We start from the raw sequence: 22215 nt of genomic DNA on the forward strand, positions 1-22215 counted from the left end.
TAGATCTATATATACACAAAAAATATACTATATTACATATAAGTAACTATAGAATATGCGGAATATAAATATAATAATCTTATAATTGTAAACTATACAATTTAAATTTTTGGTAAAAATAACTTTTATAATATATATAAAATCATCTAAAAAATAGTCATCAAAAGAAACATTCAACTCTTATACTACTAAATGATCTCTATTATACAACACAGCTCATTAATGTCTTTAAGTCAAAAATAAAATACACAATTTTTAGGAATCAATGTCTTTATTTTCACTAAAAACAACACTTATCATATACTCTTTTAAATTACAACTTTCAACCACTTTAGTAGTTAATTTTATAAAATTCTCATTTTAACGTCTAACTTTACAAAATATTTTTTTATATCAGTATTTTTATAAAATACAATAAAAAGATAAAAATGATTAATACATATTTTATAAAATAAAAAATTAAACTGAAAATTTTATAAAATTAAATACTAAAGTAATTAAAAATTATAACATGGCATTTACTCACCAAAATTTGCGCGGGTACATGTTATGCAATTTCTCAACAAATTGGGAGAATATATTTGTTTCTTGTATACATACCTTCATATAAATATATAAAAAATTGCATTTGCATGCGACACAATGATTATGACCATAAAATAGCACCACCTTTTTGAATCGAAATTCTTTCTATTTTTTTATTTTTATTTTTATAATTTTGAGTATATAAATAATATTAATAAAAAAATCATCAACATTTTTATACACTCAAAACTATAAAATTAATGAGAAACCGTGATACCAAACTAGTTTTTTTTTTCTCGGATTTGTACCGTAACAAGTAACAACTTATAACGCCTCATCTGTCCACTGTGTAATTTAAATAAATAAATATATATATATATAATGGTTATAATAACATTAATATAATTTTTACTAAGTATTACACCGCTTAATAACTTTATATTAAATGTGAATTTTATAAATCCAATCGTTAGATTAAAAGTTCATATCATTTTATATCTGTATATTAAATTTTGTTAAAATTGAACAACAACTTGAAAAAGTGTTCATATTTTAATATATTTTGAAATGAATATATTACGCCAATTTTGTTTTATAAGAATGAAGTATTAAATCATTTTGGATTAATATAAAATTTTGTATGTATAATCTAAAAAATATGAACTTTCAATCTAACGGATGAATTTTCAAATTCATATTTAATATAAAATTATTAAGCGGTGTAATACTTGGTAAAAGTTACACCAGTATTATTATATACGAGTATATCCCTCGTGTATATATATATATATATATATATATATATATATATATATATATATATATATATATATATATATGAGAAGGGTTCAAACGACACCGGTGTAACTTTTACTAAGTGTTACACCGCTTAATAACTTTAAATTAAATGTGAATTTTGTAAATCTAACCGTTAGATTGAAAGTTCATATCAATTTATATATGTATGTCAAATTTTATTAAAATTGAACAACTTGATGGTAATCAAAGTGTTCATATTTTAGTATATTTTAAAATAAATATATTGCGTCGATTTTGTTTTATAAAATTGAAGTATCAAATCATCTTAGATTAATATAAAATTTGATATATATAATCTAAGAGATATGAACTTTCAATCTAACGGTTGGATTTACAAACTTCACATTTAATATAAAGTTATTGAGCGGTATAACACTTAGTAAAAGTTACACCGGTGTTGTTTGAACTCTCCTCTATATATATATATATATATATATATATATATATATAGAGAGAGAGAGAGAGAGAGAGAGAGGAGAGATCCTTTTACTCCCGGAGTAAGTTTACCTAGACTTACTCTGTTCAACAACTTATGTTCTACATCAAATTTCAACGATCTAACCGTTCAATTTAAAATTCTCAATGCATAGATCAAATTTGCAAATTTTTAGAAAATTTGAAAATCATTTGATACTTCATTTCATTAATTCGAATCAATGTATAAAATAATTTTTGTAACGACCCACCGTGGTCCCTACACTTAGTGGAATCGCACTAAGAATTTGTAAACTAAGATAAATAATAAAATTGGATAACTCATAAATACAAAACATGAACAATATATATATATATATATATATAAGAATAATTAAGTATTAATATTTCTACAGTTATCCAAAACTACTATCTCCTAGTGCCGGTCAAGCACAAAACTGTTACCCAAGGCGGTAGCTCTGACACTAGGCACCAAAAATCCACTTCTAGCAGCAGACTCAGTCAACAGCTCCAACCTAGCCATGATCTGCTCCCATACACCGTATGATCATAGCAGTCCATCCACATGGAAATAGAAGGGTAAGCTAGAATTCGATAAACAACCATACAAGTATAGGGAAAACACTATACTACTCATTCATCCAATCATCATCACAAACGACTATACAGTTCAACATAAAAATACAACTTGTACTATCCGTACTGCGAAACTGAGCTCCGAGCTCGGCATCACAGCGCAAGATGACCTCGGGCACGCACTACGCGACGTCAGCTCGACATTTAAGTAGATCATAACTGATCTCAGGGAATCTCACTCCAGACGAGACCCATTATCTAATCTTATCACATCTCATCTCAGGCCTAGGGCCCAAAGCAACCCTAATTCACACCAAGGTACGTGCATTACTTATACGAGACTCATACTCATACAAACCCTAACTTTAGCATCAGAGTCTCTTTTGCAGGTACCACCCCCATCTTGGAGCATCAAGCGTACCAGCGAAGGAGGCTCACCAATCTTACTTGGAGGATCATCTCTACAGCAGATTTCCAGTAAGAACATTTGGCGCCCACCGTGGGGCCGATCAAGACAGCTCTTATCAGCCACGCTTATGGTTTGCACCAGAAGCCATAGCAGACGCGCAACAGACAACCTAGATCATCCATCTGCCATAGCGAAGCAGCATTGAGGAGGTTGATCGATCAGGTCGAACAGATGTGGCAACAACACGACGCCGATCTGCAGAACATGCGTGCCAAGCATGAAATCGACCTAGCCGCAATGCGGACCGCCAATGAAGCTGACCTAGCGGCGCTACGCGCGGAAAACGAGCGGATTCGCGCCCAACTCCCTCGACGGCACTCTGACCATCCTCATCATACGAGCAACCACAATGAAGAGGAGGAGCACTCAATCTCTCAACCCTGGACCGCGACTAGGGCACCGACTCAACGACCTGTCACGCATCGGTCTCATGCACCGACGTACAAGTCGGCCCATGAAGTCAGCAAGGCCCCTACTCATGTCCTAGGGGATCAGGCAACCTTCCGCCGCCACCCTTTTGTGGATGGCATCATGGAGACACCACTCCCTCATGGGTGGAAGCCTCTCCACCTCGATCGCTATGATGGAACGACGGACCCAGATGAACACATCGACCTATATACGACGCATATAAACCTCTACACTAACAATGACGCTATCTTGTGTAGGGTTTTTCCAACCTCGCTCAAGGGGGCCGCGCTCAACTCGTATACCCATCTGCCTACCGAGTCCATTGATAGTTTCGACACCCTAGTTAGAAGGTTCACAGCGCAGTATGCGACGAGCCGACCTCACCATGTCACTTCAGCCGCCCTGGCTAGTCTCAGGCAAAACGATGACGAACCACTCCGGGCGTTCATGGAGCGATTTGCCGCCACCTCGGTTAAGATCAGAAATCTGAACCCCGAGGTCGCCCTGCATGCCATGCTTATGGCACTCAAGCTCGGACCATTCGTCGACAGCCTATGTCGTGAGTCCCCACGCGACATGGACGAGCTTCGCGCTCGCGCGGCGGGCTATATCCGGATGGAGGAACACTCTGCTTTCCATGACCAGGTTCGCGGAAAAGGACCACCGAAGCCAGAACAGGGACACAAGGATAAAATCAAAGTCAATAACGACAACCAGTTCAAGAAGTCGACTAGGGCAAATAGAGGGGGGAGATATGACTTATACACTCCCCTGAACGCACCGAGAGTCCACATCCTGGAGGAAGCCAGCAACAACAACCTACTCGCCCTTCCACCACCAGGTCACACTCCCAACAATGCCGACAAGTCCAAACACTGTCGGTACCACAGGAACCACGGTCACACCACGGAGGAGTGCCGCACGCTCTGGGACCGTATCGAAGAGCTCATCCAGGCAGGTCACCTCGGCCAGTACGTCCAGCGACAGCAGGGTCACTGAGGGGGCTATGGTGGACGAGGACGGGGCAGAGGTCGTGGTTCGGGAGCTCGCACGGACCAACTCTCGGGCTCCCAACAAAATGCCGGCGGCGCAGTACAAGCCGAGATAAGCCAGGAAACAGGGTCAGCTCCCTTACGGGGAGTAATCAACACAATTGCAGGTGGTTTCGCTGGGGGAGGTGCCAGCAGCTCGGCCTGGAGGAGACACCTGCGGAACATCAATTGCGTCCACTCTACCACCTCGGCTTCGCACCAGAGCTCACCGCCGATCTCTTTCTCTGACGAGGACTACGTACGCGTCAGCCCTAACCAAGATGATCCCATGGTCATCGTCGTAGAAGTAGCCAACTGGGAGGTGCAGAAGGCACTCATTGACCAAGGGAGTTCGGCCGACGTCCTGTACTGGCCGACGTTCCTCAGGTTAGACGTCCCCCATTCTCTCATCCAACCTCACATAGAGCCCCTAGTCGGTTTCGCAGGGGAGCGAGTGCACACTCGAGGATACGTGGACCTACTGACCACCTTCAAAAGTTCCCCGGATACAAGGAGAATCATGGTTCGATACCTTCTTGTGGAGGCCAACACCTCCTATAACATCATCATTGGGAGGCCGACATGGAACCAACTTGGGGCAGTGGTGTCCACTCCGCACCTCACCATGAAGTTCCCAGGTAGCGACGGTAAAATCATCTCTGTCAAAGCAAATCAGAAGACGACTCGGCAGTGCTACGCTGAGAGTCTGAAGATCTCCTCGTCCAGCAAGCAAAGCAAGAGAGATCCCCCCACCGTAGCTCACATCACCCGCAGGGAGGCCACTGACCTTGGCCTGAGGACGGATCCCTGTAGTGAAAAATCGAGCCCTGCTAACAAGCCCGGAGACAAAGCTCAAGAAACTGGAGCCCCCTGACTACAAGAACACGGCGAAGAGCCAATGCCGCGAACTCGGAACGCTACGCACCTTAAGTTCCATTTCAACTAATTTTGTATGAACGAGTTGTGCACTCTTTTCCCACCTCAGTCTTTGTTTTTTACTGAGAGGGTTTTTAACGAGACACACGGACATAATCAATAAAATGACTCATTCTGTTCAATCCATATTCTTATTCAATATTCTTATCCAAGGTCGAGTTCGAACCTTAATAAAATCATTTTACTCCAATTTAAGGTCGAGTACGAACCTTAAGCACGCTTATTCGAGGTCGAGCCCGAACCTCGTTAAAGTTTGAGGTCGAATATGAACCTCAATACTCTTATCCAAGGTCAAGTTTGAACCTTAATAAAATCATTTTACTCCAATTTAAGATCGAGTACGAACCTTAAGCACGCTTATCCGAGGTCGAGCCCGAACCTCGTTAAAGTTTGAGGTCGAATACGAACCTCAATACTCTTATCCAAGGTCGAGTTCGAACCTTAATAAAATCATTTTACTCCAATTTAAGGTCGAGTACGAACCTTAAACACGCTTATCCGAGGTCTAGCCCGAACCTCATTAAAGTTTGAGGTCGAATACGAACCTCAATACTCTTATCCAAGGTCGAGTTCGAAACTTAATAAAATCATTTTACTCCAATTTATGGTCGAGTACGAACCTTAAGCACGCTTACCCAAGGTCAATCCCGAACCTCGTTAAAGTTTGAGGTCGAATACGAACCTCAATACTCTTATCCGAGGTCGAGTTCGAACCTTAATAAAATCATTTTACTCCAATTTCTGAGGACCTCGGCATGATCGAATTAAGGTCAAATTCGAACCCTCAGAAGAATTAGTTAACAAAAAATCGAAGGTCGAGTTCGAACCTTCACAAAAGATACAATAGACACCGGGCATATCTCTCAAAACACGCAAAAAAAGAAAAATCAGGCTTAAACGCAAAAGCGAAAGAAAACGCAACAACAAGACAAAAATACACATATACAAGTAATGTTTCCAGAGTTCTACACTCGAATTCGAAACAGAAAGATGAAGCAGAAAAAATTTAGCTAAGCCATTACAAAATTGGCCTACGTAGAGGCATTCTCGCTAGAGCTGTCCTCGACATCATCCTCCCTTACCATCTTCCCAAAGCGGACAACCTTCTCCACATGCATAGCGGAGAAGTCAAACCCCGGCGCAAGGAGTCTGGCCTGGTGAGCAGCCTTGAGGAAACCCCTCTTATGCTCTACCACAACAGAGCGCTCGGTCTCCTCGAGTTTCCTCTCCAGCCCCGCTTTGGCCTCCTCCAGCTTCGCGAGGTCCACCCTCAAAGCGACATTCTCCTCCACTTGGCCGCCAAGAACCACCTCGTCGCAAAGACGTTTCTTGGCCGCCGCCACCAGCTCGGCCTTTTGCGCAGTGACTTCATCCTCTAAGGCACGCATACGAGCTCGGGAGGAACTGGAGAGCTCCTGCAAGTCGCGAACTTGAGTAGCATAGGTCTCGTTCGACCGCAGGGAAATCTCCAGAGACTTCCTAAGCCTCTCCACCTCCATCCGAGTAGCTTGAAGCTCGGCTTCGTTACGCAGCTTAGCCTCCCCGAGAGTACCTGCCAAGGCCCGGTTCTCGTCCTTCAAAGCTTTGCTCCCATCCCTTAGGGCCTTGGCTTCTTCCTTCAAGGGCTTAACTCGACCCTTCAGCCTGGCCAGGTCCTTCTGCTGCTTGGACCACTTGTGCTTCCAGTGATCCACAATAGCCATAGTCCTCTGAAGGAAGACTTTAGCAGCGTCAAAGCCTTCCATAGGCCCGACCTCCTCGATCATCCCCTGATCCTCTGAGCTCAGCGTGCCCTCGGGGAAGAATCTTTCGGTAGTCACCCCAGCGCTCCACAGCGAGTTCATGACGGCCGAGGCGCTCACATGGTCCAAGCGCACATCAGAGCGACCCTCCCGAACCGGTGAGCAATATATCGGCTCTAGGAAGCCCCTGTGATGGCCTTGACAATGGTGCAGAGGCCACAGGCGTAGTCGGAGGGACCTCGGAACTTGGCCCCTTGCCGCAAGCTGTAACAGAAGCAGAAGCCGACGTCCCCCGCTCGGCAACAGGGGGTCCACGTCTGGCACCTCCGACCTCGGAAAACCAACCTCATATCAAGAAACAAGAATCTAACATACAGGATAGAGGGAAAAGCGAAAAGCGAGATACTCACCTTGGCAGCTTGGGCAACCTGCTCAGCAACCAGGACCTCCACCTCGGCAGCTACCCCAGCCTGCAAAGAGAGACAACACCTCAACAAACCAAGCCAAATCAACATAGAAAATAAATTAATGCACAAAACACCTACCTCGGCAGAGGGAACAGCTTGCTCAGAAGCCCCTGCAACAGCCACTTGGGGAACCTCCCCAGGCAGAGGGCTCCCAGTGAGATCGACTGCATCGGCATATGCAGCCTTGGAGGTCACCTCCTCCATTCCGCGAGGGGCAGAGGTTTCCCCGACCTCTTTACCGCCCCTCTTTCTTTTTCGGTTGACCTTCAGGGGGGAAACCTCCTTCTCTGGAGGCTCAGGGACCTCGAGCTCGGTCACGTTGTAGCGGTACTTCAGCTCGCGCCACTTATTCCTGCCCATTATGCCTACAAACACAGCATACCGAAGCACATCAAAAAAAGGATTTTCACAAACCCTAATAATCTAAAAAGAGGGCGAAATACTCACTCTCCAGACCCCTCTCCCTGTATGTTGAGTTCGCAAGCGACAAAACGAGCTTGCAATCCAGCGGACGAGGAAGCGCTGCGAGATTCTCAACGGCGGACGCCTCCGAAGCCGTCAGTTTCAATTGGCCAACCCCATGAAACCTGGACGGTTCGGAGCACCAATAGAAAGGGAACTTCGGCAGCCCGCCGAAGTAAAATGCCCCATCCTCCAATGGGTCGACACCCACAAGAGTAACCCGGAAAAACTCTTGCTTGAAATTCTTGTATGAGTGGGCGTAGAGGGTAAACAAACCCCCATCCCTACTCCCGCTCAGGAACAGTATGCCATAAGGCGGAACACCTATCTTCAACTGATAAAAATGAAGAAAAACGGGAAGAGACACCTCTACCCCTAGCACTGAATAGAGGACTTGAAAAGCCCTCAAAAAACCCCAACTATTGGGGTGCAACTAGTAGGGGGCCGAGTTGACAAAATTCAAAAAATCACACTCAAATTGGGTGAAGGGAAGGCAGACACCTAAATCCCTAAAAAAACAATGGTATATATAGAAATGGGGAGAGTCAGTGGACTTCCCCATATACACGCCCTCTCCGGCCTGACACGGTTCAAGACGGATCATTCGGGACACAGAAGGGTCACAGATTCTGAGTGATCTCAAAACCGCATTGACTTCAAGAAAGGATCGGAAAACGCTTTGGGGCTCCGCCATCTCGCGCCGAACCCAGTCGTACCCAGGAATGCCTGGAGCGAGGTCCGATGGCGGAGCCATCTCCTTCTTTTTCGTGGCGGCGGCCGCTCCGGCAACCGACGCCTTACCCTGTGCCTTGCCCTTGGCAGGCGCGGAGGAACCAGCACCACTCCCTCCAGCCATAAAGACGACAAGAAAGACCCAAAGAAGAATGGGGAAGAAAGAAAAAGAAAACTGTAGAAAGAAAGTACCTGGTACTCTTCCTCAGAAAATAACCCTAACAATGACTGGGTTACCGAAAACGACGACGAGGTTCGCGAAAATGGAGACAGAGAACGAACGGAAGCGAAGGTGCAAGAAGCAGCTTGCGCAAGAAACTAAAGGAGAAAGAGAATGAAAAGAGTAAAGTGGAAGAGGAAGGGGCGCGAGTAAGAGAAAAAGGGGTTTTCCAAAATTCAAACGGCCACAACACGTGTCAGCCAGGGGACACACCTGATCACGCACTAAATGAGGCCATCATTACATAACCGTCGCGCCCATTAACGCGCCAACCTCGGTTATCGAAATGAGAAGCGACAGTTACGACACATGGCACCTTGACAGGCCAACGTACGCGAAAGGTCACTTCCCTCCAGCAGCTCGGTCTTAACTCCTCGACCTACGGTCTTCGGAGCTCGGGGGGATAGTGTATTATCCGTACTGCGAAGCCGAGCTCCGAGCTCGGCATCACAGCGCAAGATGACCTCGGGCACGCGCTACGCGACGTCAGCTCGGCATTTAAGTAGATCATAACTAATCTCAGGGAATCTCGCTCCAGACGAGACCCATTATCTAATCTTATCACATCTCATCTCAGGCCCAGGGCCCAAAGCAACCCTAATTCACACCAAGGTACGTGCATTACTTATACGAGACTCATACTCATACAAACCCTAACTTTAGCATCAGAGTCTCTTTTGTAGGTACCACCCCCATCTTGGAGCATCAAGCGTACCAGCGAAGGAGGCTAACCAATCTTACTCGGAGGATCATCTCTACAGCAGATTTCCAGTAAGAACACAACTCATTCATACAACTTAGAAGCAACTTTAATACAACAACAACAACCACAATATACAACTTAATATTTAATGCGTCGTCACGCATATACAACTGGGAGATCTCCAACAACTTCAGTTGAGCAGTCTAGGTGGCATAAACCCTACCGAATCAAGCGTTTCAAGCGTCTCCCTCCAGAACGGCCTGTTCTCAACTACAAGTTACAGGTCAATTTAATAGCTTGGAACGGCCCGTTCCAAATTGGGAACGGCCCGTTCCAAATTGGGAACGACCCATTCTAGGCTAGTAAATCACCTATATTGGGCTTTTTAAAATAACTTGCTACATTACAATTTTATGATTATCTATCAATTTGAATTAATGAAATGAAGTATCAACTGATTTTCAAATTTTTAAAAAATTTGCAAATTTGATCTATGCATTAAGAACTTTAAATTGAGTGGTTGGATCGTTGAAATTTGATATAAAACATGAGTTATTGAATGGAGTAAGTCTAGGTAGATTTACTCCTGGAGTAAAATGATCCTTCCTGATGTATATAGTGACGGATCTAGAAATTTTAGATAGTGGGGGCACTATTTATTTATATATTTGTAGTATTAAAAATTTATGTATAACTTTTAAAGGTATAAATATATATCAATTAATTTTCACAAGCTTTTTATATCTACGATTACAATTAAAAATGAAAATAAATTAGCTTACACTAAATTTTATTATAATTTAGTAGGTTTGAATCTAACTTTCTTTAAAAAATATATATCCTAAGTATGACTTATTTATCTATTATAGATATTTTTTAAATGTTTGGGTAGAATTACAATCATAAAGACTTATTTTATAATAATTTAGCACTATTAAAATTATAAAAATAAATATGTTAAATTTTATAAAAATCAATAATTTATTTATGATATAAACATGTTTTTAATATCTAATATATATTTTTAGATAATAATTTATTTTAAAATATATTTTATAATAACAATTCTAAATGAAATTTAAATTTTTTGATTTTTCTTATTTTGATTTTTTTAATCAACGTATACAACTTTACTATTTTGATTTTTTTAATCAACATATACAATAAATAGAAAACACAAAAAGTAAACATGTATATTGCAAATTTTATTTTATAAAAAATTTATTTATTTAATATATTATATTATATATATGAATATTAAGATATATATATATATATATATTATAATTAATTTTTTAAAACAATTAATTCATTATTAAGGAATATTCTTTATTTCATAAAAGATTTAATCTCTTTCAAAAATTTAATAAATATTAAATAAATAAATATTTTCCAGAATCAATATTTTATACATATAATAATTTAAACATATATATTTATTTTATTAAAATATAATTTTTATTTTTAAAATATATTATTTTTTAGATAAAAAATTATATATATTAAATAGTAGTGGGGCAAGTTTCTCACTGTCCAAATCTTACATCCTTATTTAAATGCAAACCTTTTTAGCTTTCTTCTTTTCCTACGCGGTGCAAAAAACTTTATCTAATTATCTTATATTTTATATTATAATTTTTAACTGAAATTACTTTTCTAAAAAAACTACAAAATAAATGAACACTTATAATAATTTCCTTGCACGGAATTAACATTTTGATACTATTATTACTGTTATGAAAGATATCTTGAAGATGGGAATTTTAATCCTTTCTTTCTTACAACTAATTTTCAATATATATAATGTTGATTCCAAGATTAGATAAAAAGAAGAATGAGTTAATATTTCGCAGAATAAAAAAAATATTTATGTCACATTTTATTTTTATTTATATTATTTGACACACATGTTTTTCTTTATTTTTACTTTTTACACTATAAGAATTAATTTATTTTCTTCTATTAAAAAACCTAAAAATATGTTTTTATTTTCTTTCACTTTCGGTTTTTAATGCAATCGTTGTACCACTTTACAAGTCTGGAATATTTTTCATTAAAAAAGAAAATAACTGGTAAAAATAATAATTCAGAAAATGTAAAATCAACAGAGTGTCATTCATTTATAGAGCTCGGACTACTCCCTGTTCTCTTTCTTCCGATTCTGACACACCCATCTCCGCAATTTGGCAAAAATTTCATCTTTTCTGCTTTTTTTTTCTCTCTGCACTTTGACTTTTGACCATTTAAGTCTTTTGTTCAAGGTCTGGGATTCTATATTATCTCTCTACGTTTATTGTTACCTTTTGTCTGATCATGTGTGTGCTGACTTGTTCTTGTCTTCTTCAAGGTTGTTGTCGGTGATGCAATAGTCGTTGGTTTTGTGGTGAGAAAGAAGGTGTGTTGGGGGCTAAATTTATTTTGTTGTGATGGCACACAACTTAACGGGGCAGCTTGTGGGTGCAGAGATACATGGCTTTCACACCTTGGAGGGTACATGCATTCTTACCCTCTTACCTCTCTATTTGGATTGTGCTCGTGTTTGGTTGAACCTCAACTTTCACTAAGTTTCAATTTTGAGAATTTCCCTCTTCTTTTCTGTATCATTCTATCATAGTTTTTCTTTTGGGGGGGACGGGGGTGAAGTTTAAATTTAGTGTATAATTGGTGTTTGGTCTCACTTATAGCTAGTTTTTGCCTCCTAAAGATGCTAGTGTGTGATTTTCAAAGCAACCTTGGAGTGAAGAAAGTGTGGTTGGTTTGGTAGTGGATTATTTCTCCTTATCAAGTGTGAACTTCTGTTGTGTTCCTTTCTGGGAGAAAAACAAGGAAATACCGGGTTTTGGAGGTATTGGTTGTCGTTTAAACTTGTTGAAGTTGAAACTTTTTTGGGAGAACTAACTAGAAATCATTCTTTGAGAACTTAAATTAAGGGTATTGGTACTAAGGTTAAAAAATCAGGGTACCATGACAACTCCCCAATTTTTTTGTGTTGCTTCCTAGTATTAGAAACTGTTTTTCCTTGTTTGGCAACAGACGTAGGTATTGTTTGGATAAATTCCTCTTTAAGCACTTATAGAATTTTTTTTTAAAAGGTAAAATGAATTGAGTTTCTCTCATATGTTAAAATCAACTTATGCACTTAACTTTTATTTTTATATAATCTCTTTCATCTAACTTCTCCAAAAAGCTAAGGTGCATTAGTTGATTTTGACTTATGGGAGAAATTCAATTCATTTTACCTTCATATTTTCTTCTTTTATAAGTGTTTATGAAGTTTATCCAAACAGTGCTTAAATACCAGAACGTTCTTTTATCATATGTTTGAAATAGAGTACTGATTACTGACTTCACTAAACTGAAATTCTCGGAAATATTGTTATTAACAATAAATTCTATGTATTGTGTTTGCTATGACTATGAGTAAAACTGTTTTCTGTATTAAGCTAACATGCATAAGATTTAGTAATTGTTACTTGCTAGTGTCTTATGCAGTTGTGACTGCAGAATATATTAATTTTTTGAACTCTGCAATATGTTCAAACAAAATGTTGCAACATATATTTAGAAGGTTTCTGACTTAACAAGGACTGGTCCCAAGACTCACTAAACCAGCTGAGACGTCAAACTTACATATCAATATTAGCTTTTGTTAGGAACTGAACTAATTAAAGGAAGCAAAAGATTAAAAATTCAAGATGTGAAAGTGTGGCTTTAATTTTTGGTTCAATATGGTATAGAAAATTGTACTTTTCAAGATGGTCTTTAAAGGAATCTGACAAAATACATATTTGCTATGTGTTTCTTTTGCTGTTTGCTTCCAACTGCAGATATTATCACTGTCACTGCTACCAATTGTGTGGTCAATGGTCAATTCATATTAATCACCACTGTTGATTTGTTTTTCTAAAGTAATTTCTTATATGTGGCCCAGATTTGGACGTTAGTAATACTATGGAGGAAGCAAAAAGCAGATGGCTTCGTCCCAATGAGATTCATGCCATACTCTATAATCACAAATATTTCAAGATCCATGCCAAGCCGGTGAATTTGCCCGAAAGTAATCATATGCAGCTAATAACAGCAACTTTACATTTTTAATTAGATATGCATTATCGTATAGATTGTTTCTCATATTTGTTCTTGTCTTTGTCAACTTATATTTCTTAATTTCCATGAAACATTTTGGTTTTCTTGCTACTGAGCATTTCATGTTTTGTAGACTGTTATAAATATTGTAAACATGTAGATCCTTCAGTTCTTGTTGAAGCATGTCTTAACTAAAATTAAAATATGTAAAAGAAGAAAAGTTTATATGCATTTTTCAAGTGTATATGTTGTGAATATTATGACTATAAAGCAATATAAAACCTCTATAATTGATTCCTAGCATTCTTCCTTCATAGATCTATGAAATGGGATTTTAATTTAAGTAGTATTTTTGCATCTAACTGACAAAGTGTTTGCAGTATTGAGAATTATATGATGTCCAACAGGATTCCAATCATCAATGCTAATGTTATATTATAATTTTGTTTGTAAAACAGGTGGTACTATTGTACTATTTGACCGCAAGATGCTTAGGAATTTCAGAAAAGATGGGCACAATTGGAAAAAGAAAAGTGATGGGAAAACTGTTAAAGAAGCCCATGAACACTTGAAAGTGAGGGTTTTCATTTAATTGGGTGTTTATTTGAAGTTTTGTATTAGCAAGTACCCCATTGAATATAGATTCTTGAACATGTATCCAGAGGGGTTTTTTAATGGTTTCTCCTATATTGAATTTGATCTTTTTAATGGTTTTGCACTTTTGCCTACTTTAGTAAAATTGGTCTTTTTTAATAGTCTACAATGACTTGTTATGCCTTTCCTTGATCCCAATTGATTGGACTGTCTAAATAGTTTCACAAAATCTTTGGTTTAGAGTGGCCAATGGCACCAGTTGATCAATGTAGTGTTTAGTTTAGCAAGATAAGCTAGCTTTTAGCTTATTTGCCTAGCTTAAAAGCTTGTTTGGCCAAAGTAGAATTGTTTGGTAAATGAGTTTATTTCAGTAGCTTGTAGCATTTTTTTAAACACTACTTTGTATAGTGTTTGAACTGTTCTTTTTTTTTACCCTCTCTATCTTATTAGAATTATTTCATTAGCTTTGTTACTGTCACTCTCATAAAATATCATTTCTTTATAATACAAAATCATCATAATTATAATATAAATTCATTTATATCATCTGATTTCATTTAATAGAAAATATTTAAAAATGATAATAAAATTAAAAAATTATTATCCAAATTTTTAAAATGATAAATTATTTGAATTAAATTAAAATTTGGAAAGTGATAATTTTTTTTTATTTTAAAAATTTACATAGTTACCACCAGTAATTAACTGTCATTTTATAATTCTAGTTAGTTCAATGGCTAGTTTTACCTAACGCATTTAATTCAATTCACTTGCCTATCAGCTTTTAGCTAGCTTATTTATTTGATTTGTCAAACAAACCTGTGGCTAACTACAAATGATATATGGCTCTGTGGTTGTTGTCTCTTATATCTAGAGGGGATAATTTATCATGTTTATGATAATGAGTAGTTATTATAATATATTGGTGATCAAAATACTTCCCTTTTTCTATTAGTATGGATTGTGAAGGGAATAAAATATTGAGATGAGTATGATGGAGTATATCAAGTAGCCTTATGAGTATTTAGGTTAAATATTTAAATAAGCCACTAGAATTGCGTTAGTGGTGAGAGATTTGTATAGTTTTCATGGGATCATAGGTTTGGACGACCTGCCACCTTGATACTAAAACCTTAAAACACTGGGAGATTTCTAAAGCTCAGTTGTGCATTGACATTATCTTCAATTCAATGTGTTTTCTTCCTTGAGCCACGAATGGTGGTTTGTTGTTGGGACTTGGGAGTTTTGACATTTGCTAGATTTAGACATCATTTCTGTTAGATTTAGGAGTATTAATTAACTAACTGGGTGGGTACTGCTAGATTTATATCACACATTCTCTGTGGTTTGTGCATCTACAGTTGTAAAATATTTAGTCATAGTTTTATCATTATTTCTTGGTGACATTTGATGAATAAATTATGTTTTCTCTAGAATCTTGTCACCGTATTACACTTTATATTTTCTATGACCAACTTCTCTTCCTACAGTTTTTGTTATATGCAATTCTAATGTTCGATTGAGTCACTAATGATGTATGTGTCTGATTTTTTACATTCATTTTGTTCTTTTTTTTTTTCTGTCATCAATCAGGTTGGCAATGAAGAAAGGATCCACGTATATTATGCACATGGCCAAGATAAACCAACCTTTGTTCGTAGATGTTATTGGTTGCTTGATAAGTATGTTTTGCTTGACTTCAAGATCCCATTTCCAATATATCATGCATATCTGTATTTGTGAACTGAGTTAATAATGGGGGTTATGTATTTCTTGCAATCGTTTTTGTCAAACAGAATAAAAAGAAGTTTGCCAATAGTTATGTGGCTTATAATTGTTATGATTTTCTTTTCAGGAGTCTGGAGCACATAGTCCTTGTTCATTATCGTGAAACACAAGAGGTTGTGTACTTTTGTTAACCATTTTCTTCCTTCCTTTTTCCTTTACAAAATTTAACTTCATGTCCAAGTTGTGACTATGGTTTTATATGTGCATGTTGCTTGCCTGATAGAAAAACCTTATATTTTTAGTGTATCGTAGAGATTATGATAAGGTTGTATTGTTGAAATTGCGATAAGATTATTGAAATTTTATGAGATATAGGCTGAAATTGTGTCAGAATATTTTATTGGTTTCTTTGTGACTATTTCCTTTTATTAGCTATACTTAATTAGGGTAGTTACTAGTTAGGCTGAATATCTTGTAATATTTGTTCCCTAGTTAATGCAAACCACTTTGTAACAATTTCTATATATGTGATAGGCCTGGCAGACTCTCTCCTAAGCAAGTTTTTCAGTCAAAAATTGGTCCCTTGTCTTTGTTTCAAGTTGGTATTAGAGCCCACTTAAAGTGGGCCTCATCGTTTGTGGAGCAGAAAAAGCTCCTCTAAAGTGAGCAATGGGTGTATCCACCCTTAAATTTTAGTGAGTTAAAATCCCACTTAAGTTAAATTAAATCAAGGGTGGATACACCCTTACTCACTTTAGAGGAGCCTTTCCTTGACTCCCAATGTTTGATATGCACCATTTATGCTTTACCATTTCAACTAGTTATTGAATAAAATTTGGCTTTCTAACCTTTGTTAGGTGGTCGTTTATGATACAGTTGCAATTGCAAGGTTCTCCTGTTACACCTGTAAATTCAAATTCAAGTTCTGCCTCTGATCCAGCTGCTTCTTGGATTCCATCAGAAGACTTAGATTCTGGGACAAAAACTGCTTATGCCATTGGTGAGAACTAACTTTTAGATGATTTCAGTCTATATTCTTACAAGTTATACTCTTGAGGCTATTAATATGAAAGGCTTATTACATTTCTTTGCAATATTGGGATCTTATATTCAGAAGATGTTAAGTGTTTGTTAGGGAAAAAAATAAGTTGGATAATTAGTTAAGATAAAATAATATGCACAACATAGATTTCTTTTTTACATTGCAAAATTTTTATTCCTTTCACTCCCACCATTTCTGTCTTATGCCCATTTTCCCAAAGGAAACCATAGATAAGAGCCTTTTTATTAATTGGTTATGATATAATGATCCTATATATGGTTACTATTATTGCTGTCATACATAGTGTTGCTTCTTTCCTTGTCTAGGTATATATATCCTCAACCCTTTTTTCTTTTTTGGACATAAACAGAGCTTAATGGCAATTCAACAGTCAAAAGTCATGAGCAGAAGCTTCATGAGATTAATACACTTGAATGGGATGACCTAGTGGTTTCAAATGTTAGCACTTCTACTACATCTAATGAAGGTAATTGTTTGTGCTTTAACAGAACTAGTTGCTTGCTGTGAAAGAACCTTTTTTATTTTATATCTTACATTTACTTTTGGCAGGCAATATTCCATCTTCATATCAACAAAATCAAAATTTACTGAATGGAAGCTTTGGCAATGTAAGATGATACTATCTTTCTTTCATTTGTGTTCTTTATTGAGCTTTGTTTTGTGCCTTTTCATTTAATTGTTTTGTGGAAGTTTTTATGGGACCATTAGTCCTTTGAATTTGCTTAGATAGAAAAATAAGTTTAATTGGAGAGGAAAGACATAAAGGGCTACTACAGGGAGGGTAAGACATTCTTTGAAATAAAAGAGGAAAAAGAAAGATTAAAGAATGCAGCAAGGTCAACCAATCTTTGTGCATTGGAAATGGAAACTCCCTTGAAACAGCCTTGAGCAGAATGCCAAAGTCCAATAACACCAACCTATTCAAAGCTAATCTAGGGCTAGAAGGCAATTCAGGCATTCTGTTCCAACCAGACATACCAAAGAGCAAGCTGCACACAGCCAAAAAAAAGTTTCATCCCTTGTTGTTGGTCCTCTATCATTACTTTTGGCTAATCCTTTTAAAGTACATGTAATGCTGTCAAAAGAGAGCTTTATATTATTTGTTCGACAAAGGGTTCAGTAGATACTCGATCATTCAGCATTCAGTATCCAGCATTGCACATGTCTTGCTCTTGAAATTATTGTTCTTTTGTTGATTATAGAAAGTTAAATTTTTCGTTTTTTCTATAAATTTTTAAAATCACCAGTAATCACATAAAAAACCAGTCATTTGAAAGCAAAATCCCAGAAATGATCTTGAAAGTGTGGCGTGTTTTTATTATTTTTTGCATTTTTTACTTGTTTTCATGGTGTTCTCTTGGGCTTAGACTTAACTCAGCTGTCCCATTTACTAAGGACCAAGGAACTTGGTGTTTAATATATCTTTTACACTTATATAACTACAATATAAATATATTTTACATATTACTTAAATTGACAGTAAAAGCTGTCTTATCAATAGAAAAAACAAAAAGGTAATTGTTTATATAGATAAAATTGTGCATCTCTTAAATATATTCTCATGTTTGTCTGCTTCCTTCTTCCTGTCTTTCTCTAGTGATACTTGCTTTATGATAGCTACTGTTGTAACCTATATAGGGCTTTTGTTACCAGGTATCCAGTAATACTTCAGCAGGAATTCCTTCTTTTGGTAATTTATCTCAGCCAGTTTCTGGGAGCAATAGTGTTACTTGCAGTTTCCTAGAAAGTGGTAATGTTCTGAAAGATAGTTCTATATCTCCTGGTGGTGTCGATACCTTGGGCACTTTGGTCAATGAAGGTTTGCAAAGTCAGGACAGCTTTGGAATGTGGATGAACATCATACCGGATACACCATGTTCTATAGATGAGTCAGCTCTCGAAGCACCAATTTCTTCATCTGTTCATGAACCATATTTGTCACTGGAGGCTGATAATCAGCAACATGCTCTGCCAGAACAAGTATTTAATCTCACTGAGGTGTCCCCTGCATGGGCATCTTCCACAGAGAAAACAAAGGTTTCCTTTTGCTTTTCTCTGATGTCTAATATCTAGTAATTTTTTGTTATGATCGTACCCTTTATCACCAACTGTAATATTTGGTTTCTTAGTTGATTTCTCAGCATTTTCATGCAGCATTTAGACAATATAATATGGCTGTGGAATTTCAAAGCTATAAACTACAAAACCTAAAACTCCATGAGGAGTACTTGCTGTCAATTCTTTTTCAATGTAAAAAAATGCATTTTCAGTAGGCACCACTAGCACTCTGGCTACAATACAAGCATCCAATTCCTACATTTCTTATCATTTTTTTTTTGGCAATAATAAGTAAACATTTCATGTCTCTTTACTTCTTGCAGATCTTGGTGACTGGATATTTTCATAATAACTATCAACACCTTGCAAAGTCCAACCTACTGTGTGTCTGTGGTGATGTAAGTGTTCCTGTAGAAATTGTTCAGATTGGAGTTTACCGGTGCTGGGTATCACCACATTCTCCTGGATTGGTGAATCTCTATTTGAGCTTCGATGGCCATAAGCCTATTAGCCAAGTTGTTAATTTTGAGTATCGTACTCCTATTTTGCATGATCCAACTGCTGCAATGGAAGACAAATACAACTGGAATAAGTTTCGACTTCAGATAAGGCTTGCTTATTTGCTCTTTGCTACAGATAAAAGCCTTAACATTTTCTCAAGTAAAGTATCACCTAATGCATTGAAACAGGCTAGAAGTTTTTCCTCCAAAACATCTTTTATCTCCAAAAGTTGGCAATATTTTATTAAGTCAATTGATGACCAAACAATTCCATTTTCACAAGTAAAAGATGCCTTGTTTGAGGTTGCGTTGAAAAACAAATTAAAGGAATGGCTTTTGGAACGAATTGTCCTAGGCTACAAGACTTCTGAATATGATGCGCAAGGCCAAGGTGTAATTCATTTGTGCGCAATGCTGGGATATAATTGGGCAATTTCGTTATTTAGTTGGTCAGGCTTGTCACTGGATTTCCGCGACAAATTTGGATGGACAGCTCTTCATTGGGCAGCATATTATGGAATGTATGATACACGGATACCTTACTTGTCTGAACAATTTGCCTAGCTGCAACCAAATTGGCCTGAAAAACTTTTCTGTCTTGACTTCACTGTTCAAGTTCCTTTCACTGTAAAGATAATCAGACAACATAATCTATACGATCTTATCATGAAATTAGGCACTATATGATGTTTTCAGTTTCCAGTAATGAGCATGAACTAACTTTTCATTATTTATTTGATTTAAAATTTGTGTTTGCAGGGAGAAAATGGTTGCAACCCTGTTGTCTTCCGGGGCAAAGCCAAACTTGGTCACAGATCCAACTCCACAAAATCCTGGTGGATGTACTGCTGCTGATCTTGCTTATATGAAGGGGTGTGATGGCTTGGCAGCTTACCTTTCTGAAAAGTCTCTGGTTGAGCAGTTCAATGACATGAGCTTAGCTGGAAATATGAGTGGCTCACTGGAAACTAGATCAACTGATCCAGTGAATTCTGAGAACCTTTCTGAGGACCAACTCTACCTAAAGGACACGTTGGAAGCTTATCGTACAGCTGCTGAGGCAGCAGCGCGCATTCAAGCAGCATTTAGGGAGCATTCGTTAAAATTACGATTTCAGGCAGTTGAATCTATCAGCCCAGAGGATGAAGCACGTCAAATAGTAGCAGCAATGAGGATCCAACATGGCTATCGCAACTACAAGTCAAAGAAAAAGATGGCAGCCGCTTCTCAGATTCAGCTTAGATTCCGTACATGGAAGCACCGTAGAGAATTTCTCAACATGCGGCGTCAGGCTATTAAAATTCAAGTAAGAGCTACTCTTCCCGTCTGTTATTGTTGATTGTCCTGAGTTAACATGTCATATTGAAAATTGATGTTATTTTTGGAGTCAATTTGAATTCATGTCAATTGGCTCAGATCTTAATGTGTCCTGTTCCACAAGTTATGACGCAACCCAGGATCATCCTAGTACTATAACAGACCACATATTTGAACTTGACAAGTGAACTATTTTTGTTCTTGACTTTTAATAATTTTTACTAGTTTGAATAGAATCTAGCTGAATGACCACCATCATGGAAAAAAAAAAGTTTACCCTTATTTTTAGTAGAGAATCTCTCAAAACTCTTTCTAGTCTGCAAAAGATCAATCCTCTCTTTACAACAATTTACACCCTGTAGAAGATTAATGGCACATGTTTTGAACGCAGGCTGCTTTCAGGGGCTTTCAAGCGCGGAAACAATACCATAAAATCATATGGTCTGTTGGGGTGCTAGAGAAAGCAATCCTGCGATGGCGTTTAAAGAGAAAAGGTTTCCGCGGTCTCCAGGTTAATGCTGCCGAGGAGGAGTTGCAGGAAAGTGATGTGGAGGAGGAGTTCTTCCGGACTGGCCGGAAACAAGCCGAAGAACGTGTTGAGAGGTCTGTCATACGCGTGCAGGCCATGTTCCGTTCTAAGAAAGCACAGGAAGAATACAGAAGGATGAAGCTGGCACATGATCAAGCAAAGGTGACTAATATATGCAAATGTTTTTGTCATGTTTTGATTTGATTTCACGTGTTTGTTTACTTTGTTGAACTGCTTTGTGCAGCTGGAATTGGAATTAGAAGAATTCCTCAATGCTGAAGATGACATGTTATCCAATACATAGCTTGGTCTCTTCCAAAAACAAGGTGTGTTTCCCATAACTGGGAGGTAGCCAACTAGTGTAACAAACTAGTGATAGCTTGGTGTCTTCTTTTGTATAGCACTTAGATCCTGTAAATTCCCTAGTGTAGATCTGTACCCGTGACCCTTTCATATTGCTTAAGTACCTTGAATGGGTCGTTTATGTGTAATTATTAATTAAGCTCTCTATGGTGGATGCTTATGATGCAAGACCAAGTTTGTAACTTAGTAACAAGCATTCTTATTTGAACAAACGTAATTGTTGTCAGAACTCTTCTATGTAATATTTACGAGTTCACTATCTGATGATTGATGTATAGCACGATAGTATTCTTTTAGATACTGAATTTAGTTATTTCGTTTATTATAATATATAATATATTATTATATAGAGAGAGATAAATGATCTATTTATTCGAAAGACGAGTAATTCTTTAGAGTTACTTTCAATTCTTATCTTTTATATATAATTACGTTTTTTTCCTATAGTT

The 22215-nt window shown here is 37.6% G+C and overlaps 1 protein-coding gene across 2 annotated transcripts; it reads left to right on the forward strand.

Moving 5' to 3' along the window:
• Window positions 1–11629: 11629 nt before the first annotated feature.
• Window positions 11630–22062, forward strand: LOC109814972 (calmodulin-binding transcription activator 5). 2 transcript variants are annotated; one of them, XM_083063218.1, is made up of 14 exons: window positions 11630–11789; window positions 11876–12018; window positions 13460–13585; window positions 14073–14188; window positions 15802–15890; window positions 16064–16109; window positions 16813–16936; window positions 17349–17465; window positions 17549–17607; window positions 18653–19036; window positions 19381–20078; window positions 20317–20863; window positions 21266–21565; window positions 21648–22062. In XM_083063218.1, the coding sequence occupies exons 2-14, from the start codon at window positions 11955–11957 to the stop codon at window positions 21705–21707; spliced, it is 2730 nt and encodes a 909-aa protein (XP_082919344.1). In that variant the 5' UTR covers window positions 11630–11789; window positions 11876–11954; the 3' UTR covers window positions 21708–22062. The 2 variants fall into 2 exon arrangements, with proteins under 2 accessions (XP_082919344.1, XP_082919354.1); XM_083063228.1 differs by lacking the exons at window positions 11630–11789; window positions 11876–12018; window positions 13460–13585; window positions 14073–14188 and having other exon boundaries at window positions 16794–16936.
• Window positions 22063–22215: the final 153 nt, after the last annotated feature.

The sequence above is a fragment of the Cajanus cajan genome, chromosome 1, assembly GCF_000230855.2.
Source record: "Cajanus cajan strain Asha chromosome 1, NIPB_CcT2T_4, whole genome shotgun sequence".
In the NCBI taxonomy this organism is placed as follows: Eukaryota; Viridiplantae; Streptophyta; class Magnoliopsida; order Fabales; family Fabaceae; genus Cajanus; species Cajanus cajan.